The sequence below is a fragment of the Alexandromys fortis genome, unplaced genomic scaffold (genome assembly GCF_014885135.2).
Source record: "Alexandromys fortis isolate MF-2015 unplaced genomic scaffold, M_Fortis_MF-2015_v1.1 scaffold_75, whole genome shotgun sequence".
Lineage (NCBI taxonomy): Eukaryota > Metazoa > Chordata > Mammalia > Rodentia > Cricetidae > Alexandromys > Alexandromys fortis.
This window is the reverse complement of record NW_026067956.1, coordinates 3413282-3421577: the sequence shown is the minus strand read 5'-3', so window position 1 is coordinate 3421577 and position 8296 is coordinate 3413282. Positions and strand designations below refer to the sequence as shown.

The 8296-nt window shown below is 46.4% G+C and overlaps 1 protein-coding gene across 1 annotated transcript; it reads right to left on the bottom strand.

Annotated features, from left to right (window-relative positions):
- Window positions 1-5939: 5939 nt before the first annotated feature.
- Window positions 5940-7743, bottom strand: Defb135 (defensin beta 135). The gene is made up of 2 exons (XM_050152115.1): window positions 7686-7743; window positions 5940-6109 (listed from the first exon to the last, which is right to left on the bottom strand). Exons 1-2 carry the CDS (start codon window positions 7741-7743, stop codon window positions 5940-5942), a joined length of 228 nt encoding a protein of 75 aa, XP_050008072.1.
- Window positions 7744-8296: the final 553 nt, after the last annotated feature.

Here is an 8296-nt window from a genome sequence, read left to right as displayed (position 1 = left end):
CGGCCTTCCGTGGAAGCTTAACAGCCTCTACTGGCAGACTCAAAACAAAAACAAACAAACAAACCCCCTAATTCACCCTCATTTTTAGTCCAGAGTCCTCATTTAGAGTTCTAACGAGTGAGGATCCGGGTACAAACTCATGGGTAAGTTGTCCTCTTCAGTTTTAAATGTCTTTCTAACCTAGAAAACAGTCCCTGGGGCTCGGATGTCGTTAAACATAGAAGGTGCCCATGTTAACACATTAGTTTTCATTGCTGTGGCAAAAATCCCCAAGGAATGCCATTTAAAAAGGGGAAACGTTTGCTTTGGCTCGTACTTCAAAGATTTCAGCCCACAGTCCTGTGGTTCCTTGCTCCTGGAACAGCACCAGGCAGAATGCCAGGGCAGGGAGCATGTGACAGAGCAAAGCTGCCAACCTAGGAATGAATAAGGAGATGGGTTTGTGAGGAGGAAGCCTGGGGCAGTGTGTAGTCCTAGGCGCATGCTCAGTCAGGACTAGCGCCTTCAACTGGTGCCTTTCTCCAAAGTTTCCCTCACTTCCCCAAAGCCCATCACCTCAGGAGCACAGGCTGGACTAAGGAAGTCAGAGCCCTCACCATCTGCTTACTCCTCTAAAGTGCTGTGTTGAAGACTACGCTTTCAACAGACGAGCCTTTGCGGGGCGGTTCAGATCGGAGCCATAAAAGTGTGCAAGCGACACTTTAGACTTTGGTTACTGTCACTACACGTTGTGAAAGACACAAGTTACATAAGCAGGGCCATGAAAGGTGGCTCGGTGGGTAAAGGTGCTCAGAGTGAAAGGAGAGGGGCTGGAGAGATGGTTCAGCGGTTAAGAGCACTGACTCTTCTTCCAGAGGTCCCGAGTTCAATTCCCAGCCCCCACATGGTGGCTCACAACCACCTGTAACTTAATTCCAGGGTATCTGACGCCCTCTTCTGACCTCCTGAGGGCACTGCACACACATTGCGCATAGGCATACCTGCAGGCAAAAAACTCATGCACACACAAACACTAAAAAGAAGAAAAAAAGAAGTACCTGTCCTCAAAACCTTTACCCAGTGTCTTACGGGGGGAGGGGAGAATTACTATACAGTGTGATGAGGAGGAAAGGTCAAAGGCTACCAATTACCAAAAAGAAAACCTCTTGTCTAAGATAAGCTACATAGACAATCTCAAGCATCTATTGAAAACAATTATGGGAACTAAGAAATTAGTTCACATCCAGTGGTGATGGTGGTACACACCTTTAATCCCAGCCAGCACTCAGGAGGCAGAGGCAGATGGATCTCTGATTTGAGACTGGCCTGATCTACAGAGCAAGTTCCAGGACAGCCAGGGCTACAGAAAGATACCCTGTCTCAAAAAACCAAATTAAAAAAAAATTACCAGATAATGGGTCAATATGCAAAACTCAATTGTTTTTCTAGAAAACATCCACGGATAGTAGCACTAGCTAGTGTAATATAAACAGAGAGGTCACAAGGCTTACAAGGCTCTAAAAGCTTAGACAATTATGAGACTCACAAAGCCTGCCTCCGAGGTTCCATCCACAGCAGCCATTCCAGGAGACACTGCAGTGCAGCTCCCTACAGGCTGTGCAGGAAGCTCTGGGGATGCATTGCCCACCTTGAAACGGGCTTCTCAGTGATGCCCCTGCCTGAGGGTCTATCATCATCATCTCCCCCCACTCCACCCCCGTAAGCAACTCCAATAAACTCATTGACCTGTCAATACACACGGGTGGAATCATCTCTTGGTTGTCTTTGGTGCCCTGGAGAAAACAGACACCTATTCACCTATCCCTAGAAAATGTCCCACGACGCAGTTACAGCCTGAGCACAGACAGACCACCTTCCCCACTGGTTGCTGAGTTGGCAGTGGTGTGGCCTCTGTTGTGAGCGATATGAGATGTGCGACCAAAGTCGAGCCATCTGCGCGTGAAGCATCCCAGGAGGCATGGAGACACATGACCGGTCCTACTCAGACAGTGGTGCAGAGATGGAAGTCTGTCTTTCTCCTCGTCCCGCCTTTGCTTTTATCCACTCAACGGAGCAGAGAGTGTGCCCCCTCTCTATACGGAGTGTCAAGCCTCCTTAATAAGTGGAGGCCGTCACAGGAATATGGAGATGTGAAATCTATGATTCGGTGTATACACAGGGGCCTTGGTAATGGCCCCATATAGGAAACTAGGAGTTATAACTGGAAATTATCAACCTGCATCAGAGTTGTTTGAATTGAAGAAGTCTTATAAACGGAAATGAGAGAGAGTCCTTTATAGCATGGCCCGTGAGGTCATGGGTCATGGGACAGATGGGATCAGTCTGAGGATTGTAGAAGTCGAGAAACGGAGCCAACTCAGCAACCAGTGGGGAAGGTGCTTTACCAGGCTAGGGAAACTGGAAACCAAACCCTGTCTCTCTCGTGCCCAGTTTTCTCAGCGATGCCCGTCCTTCCTGGGACCCATGGCCAGCACTAAAGCAAGTGTCCCTAATGGCTCGTATGGACCAGCCTCTCACATCAGGTCCCATCACACAGCTTGGATCTCAAGAAAGGTAAAGCAAGAGACACAAGCTAACTCATGGGAACTCTGGGAACTGTACAGGACTTTAGTTATTTTGTTGCGGCCCATGATGGGAGATGACTGTCGCAGGCTCTGGGACACTGTAGTGATGGGGACCAGCATGTAAATGGGGTTTTAGGTGCTAAAAATTTCAAGATGAGATGGGGGCAGGGAAGCAGATGACGGAGCCTGTCTGAGTTTCAGAAGCGAATGTGACAAGTTTTGTATTGAATCAGAGTTCCTAGGGGAAACTTTTGGCAGCAAACCAAAAGCCTCTGAAAGGCTTTAAAGCATGGGCAGCAGTTTACCAGGGAAATGAGAGGAGGGTGAACGGCAGAAAAGTGCAAGTTAAAAAACTAAGATTGAGCTTGTCCTGGAGCTGAGCAGCTATTTCCCACGGGGAATATACCGTGCCAGTTTCCCTCTGCCGAAAACATATACTGGAAGAGGGGGGTTGTTTGCACAGCCCGGGGCCCTTCCAACAGTCAGGTGAGGCCGATTGAGAGGCAGCAGGACTAGGAACCAGCCTGTCAGGACTGGGGAGCAAACCCCAGTAGCACGCATGGCCATCGAGAACACAGCCATGATGTTACATGAGGTAACTCGTGGCTCACCCTTCCTCCCGTTCACATGAACAGGAAAAGTTCATTATGTCTTCACCACCATTTGGTCTCGGGTTTGCACCGCTGACTCGTTGGTCTTAGACCTCTGGACTCAGACTAAATTGGTGCAGAGTTTCCTAAGCTCCCAGCTTGTGGATGGAAGGTGCCCGAACTCCTCAGACTCTAGAATCACAGGACTTGTTTGCCAAATAAACACATAAAGAGATTTCCAGAAAGCTTGATCATTAAGGAACCACAATGGTCACAATGAATTAAGACTGCATACACAAGTAAGAGTAATTATTTTAATCCAAAAATAGCAAGTACTGGTAAGAATGATGACCAATTAATTCTCTTCTGCTGGTGGAAACGCAAAATGGTGCAGTTTGGGAAATACTCTTTTCCTCAAAAGACTAAATGTATAGTTTTTATATAAACTAATACTCTTACTCCTGGTCATTTATGGGCACAAAAACTTATATTCTCACCAGCTTGAGATAGAAAAATGCAGATATAGAGAGATGCCCAGAAACTTCTTTAGATTTGCCCCAAACTCACAAGTTACATAATTTTCATCTGTTAAACAGATGGACTACGATAATTCTATAAGTTGGAATTTTTCAATACAAAGGACTGGTCCCCACGAGTCTCATCCGGTACGTGAGGAGACTGGAGGTGGCCACTGACCCTAATGAGCAAGTGAAGAAAATCAAAAGTCCACTGTTCTTCTTTGAACCACAGAGAATAAGATCACGAGGAGCAAGCGCAATTCCCCCCCCCCCACAGGCCACAAGAGGGCGCCAGACCTCGGGACAGATGGCCGTGAGTCACCGTGTGGGTGCCGGGAATCGAACTCTGGACCTTTGAAAGGAAGGGCAATGAACAATTCCGGCCGGTTGCAAGCGCAATTTTAAACAGATGTGAGTGAGTGCTATCCATGGCTCCCCTCCCCCCATTAACACAGAAAGAATGGACAGGCTAACCAACTCCCACCTTCAACCTGGAAGTGGTTTGTCTGTCTGCTCACTCCCAGACAATGCCTGATGATCAGGTTTCTAACTGGCCTGGATGTGATCGCTGGCAAGGCGTTTCATTAGTAGACATTGCCCCACTCTCCAAACCAAAATTTCAATGAGGGTGTGAGAAAAAAAAAATCACTCCGCACCAAAGAGAGAGAGAGAGAGAGAGAGAGAGAGAGAGAGAGAGAGAGAGAGAGAGAGATTTCATAGCTGAATAATATAATAACTGAATTGAAATCTTTAGTGAGGAGGTTTAACATCAGACAAGGTCAAGCAGAAGGAAAGACCCACCAGCTTGGAGACATATCCCTGACAACCAACCCATCTAAAAATAGAAAGGGAAAGAGAATATACAAATGTAAATATAAATTACGAGATGTAGCTACAGGACAGCCAAGCAGATACTGTTCCGAGAAGAGTCAGGGAGAGTCAGAAAGCTTATACAGAAAGAAAAAAGTATTTCAAGTTCTTCCTAATGTTTTTTTTTTCTTAATTTGAAAAGTATACGTGATCATCACATCTAAGAATCTAAGTAAACAAGGCAAAAATGGACAGATCTGAAAGGAGAAGTTGATGGGAACACAATAGTAAGATGACTTCACGCTCTGCTTTTCACATGGATAGAAAAGTCAAAAAGCCCAGTACAGTGAGGCACGCCTGTAATTCAGCCCCAGGGAGCAGAGACTGAGGAAAGAGATCAAGGCTTCCGGCCTGCTGGGAAAGCGCTCTGCAAACCGAGCTGCAACCCTGCCCAACAGAAAGCTTTAAATGGTGTCGTCTCACTAACCAATAGAAAAATCTACTGCTACATACTCAATACTTCCATTTAGCTGCTTTCCAGGTGACTTTTATTTTCCTGTTTTCTACATAAGCTTGAGTAAGCCCATTGCGAATAGGGATACACAGTGCTCCAACGTCCAGCTGTACGCCAGTCACAAACAAGGACATCTGACCAAGAGAGTAAACGTTTATTAATCATAGGCGAATTCAGTTACTATGATCATTAGTATACATACCCTAGAGGGAGGCCGGGGACAGAAAACACTAGCTGGGAGCCAGAATAAGAAGTAACAACATAGGTGAGAACAATAATCAGTACAATCAACTTGAGAGACAGAGGTGAGGTTTCTGGGTCCTCAACCACACGTGAATCTACTAAAACTGAATGTGACCTATAAAAAGGAAGAAAGAAACATCTGTCACAACACTACTTGTAAAACGTCCCAAACTGAAAACTGTAGATGCAATCATGTAGCCACCCAGGAAAAGCCACAGGTAAGTTCTCCTACAGAATCCTACATACCATGGAGAATGGTGACCACAGTCACATGAAACAATAGAATACATTTCCCCAAAGCATTTCAGAGCAGAAGTCAGACCAGGAGGATCCAACTGGGGCTGATCTAGCTCAGTTGTAGAACCCTTGCTTAGCATGGGTGAGACCCCCGGGATCTGTCTGCAGCCCCCCAAGAGCATGTTTCAAAGAAGTAACTACTAGACAATTCCTTTGATACAAGGTTTAAAAAAAAAACGGGTACTGGGACTTCTCCTTTAGAAACGCCTGAGGAAATGTCCCTCGTGGGGTCATGAGAAAAACACTGGCCACAAAGAATTTAATTCCAAGTATTTCCCGAAGAAAGGCAACCAAGGAACACAGCCTACAGAAGCGCTGACGGACCACAGCCAGCATGTTAACAGTACGACTGAGCTTCTCAGAATTCCCAGAGGCACCGGCAGGAGAGCCTGGATACTCACAGTTACTTCACAAACAGCGTGGGCATGTCCTTGTTGCTGATGCAGCACAGGAAATGAGTACCACAAAAAATGTTATAAATCTCCTCTTTCTGGCATTTTTCCCTGCAAATGCCTTTGGCTAGCCAGCATGTATCAAAAATTCGTCGTATGTAAATATTCAGTCCGCTTCTAGCTACAAAGAGAAAAAAAAAAGGTTAATGTGATAGCTATTGTCTCCAGTGTCATGGATAAATTAGACTTCCAGCTCACCATACAGTTTAATAAGAAACTTCATATAATCAGATATAATTCACATAATATATCCATAGTATCTATGACTACATACCCCTTCTGGTTGCTTTGGCCTCACCTTTCAGGGGCCCTGTTATAAGCCATTAGCTCTCATGATCCAGAATTACATGAACTACTGGTCATTTATATGTACAGGACAACACAGTAGGTTCAGCTTGCCGTTATTTTCTACATGGAAAGATCATTCAGCAAAGAAGTTCCGGGGGTCTGCAGAGACTCCATACCAGGAGACACGAACATCTCCCAGGTAGCTTTTGGTTGTCAAAACTTCATTCTGAAGGAAGAAAGACCAATGGCCTAGAATTCAGAAGCCATCAGTCCCATCCTGATGTGTCCAATGACTCTTTGTTAAGTGCCCCGTTACCTGTCCTAGCTCAATTACAGAGTACTCAGGGGTATCCTATGGGATAATAGGAAAGAAACGGCTCGAAGTACCTAAAACCCATACCTAAGTCTATCAATGTTAATACCTAGGTGCCCTTGGAAGCCAAGGAGTAATGGACGGGGAGGTGTGGGGTGGGACAGTTCATGGGAATGGGTGTAGCCCAGGCTATCCCTCTCTTCTATGGCAAGCCTTGCTCTCTCTTCTAGCTGCCAGCATAGACCCATGGATTAGACTTTGATCTGCAGAAAGAATCAATGTGTGCAGAATGAACAGTGTATGGTCAAATGCTACTGGTAAGCAAAGTTGCTTGCTACATGTTCACTAGCAGAGCAGCCCCTCTGGAGACAGAGGACTCAAGAGGAGACACGGTGCAGTATCCAGAGATCCTGCCAGTGTGTGCCCAGGTGTCTGTCTTTTTCATGGTTCACTCTTGATTCTCAAGTGGCAACTTTTGAATGTGAAGGTTTGGGGTAGGAAGAAGGAGCTTTCTGAACACCCACAAGCCCCTATGTTAGTTACTAAGTGGGGGTTTCTCCGTATTCTCACGTGACTCCCCCCTGTCCAGAGCACAGTTTGGCTACTCAGTCTGATGCCCTCACAGGATCCAACTATGCTACAAAGGAATTTAATGCAGACTGAGGACTAGCTCGGTGTTTAGATTCTTCTCACTGTAACATTTGCCTTGACTTCTAAATAAACAAGAAAGTGTGGGAACAGCCAACCATGAGAAGGGAGCCCCAAGAGTCCTTGGGGGACAGCTTCCCTTCTACCCCATGTCCTGTCTTTGCTCTAAGAGAGTTTTCACTCCCCTCTGCCCCGTTTCTGCCCACATCCCTCCAGCCTCACTGACAAGCTTCCGAGATGCTCAAGACCCAAATTCAGAGCCAGTTCTTCTCTGAAGAGAGCCACCTCCTGTTAGCGCCCTCGGGTCATCTCTTCGTTCCCTGCAGCGACCCACAGCATGCATCTCTGCCCATGTTCCTCCTGCTTTTACTTCTGTTCTCTTGGCCCTGCCTTTGTCTCGGTCTTGTAGAGCCTCACACAATTCCGTAAGCAAAGGGATTCATTTTACCTGGTGGAACACAGCAGAGCAAGGCAAAGACCACAAGGACCAGCTGTAGGCGCCTCATGGCCAAAGTGGTGAGCAAAGAGTCAGCTGAGCTGCAAGGCAGAGTCACTGTATGTGTGGCTTATGAGACATGAGGACCCGTGTGGCTAGTGAACCTTTTGGAACAAGGACATCTGCTTGCTCCACTGAGCAGCCCAATAAATGCAAGATCTGACTTTGAATACAGCAGCTCATCACTAACAAATACTTGCTGGCTGCCACTTCTGAGTTTCCAGCCCAGTTTACGCTGTGTCAATTCAATAGTCTCGTTCAAAGCCCTACTGGGGTTCTATGTAGATACCTTTACGTCTTCAGAGTACAACCATTTACCAAATGCCTAATGTGTTCTCAAAGCTCTACGTCTCATGTGTTGGGGATGGTTATTTTCACCCTTACACAGTCAAAGCTCAGGTGCGAGTTCTCCCCTTTTGAAAAACGAGTCTTCTGAATTGTAGCTGGACTGGACGGCCTCACCGAGTTCTTGTAAAGCGTCAATGGCAGCAGCACATTCTACAAACTGTGTGTCCTGACCTGATTCTACTTGGCTGCAAGCTCTTTAGAAAACAAGAACCCCC

Bases quoted from the DNA above. Each gene is read 5' to 3' on its own strand.
- Defb135 (XM_050152115.1), bottom strand. From the start codon at position 7,743: ATGAGGCGCCTACAGCTGGTCCTTGTGGTCTTTGCCTTGCTCTGCTGT. The intron at 6,110-7,685 runs GTAAAATGAATC...TTCTCTTTGTAG, and splicing joins GCTCTGCTGTGTTCCACCAG to CTAGAAGCGGACTGAATATT.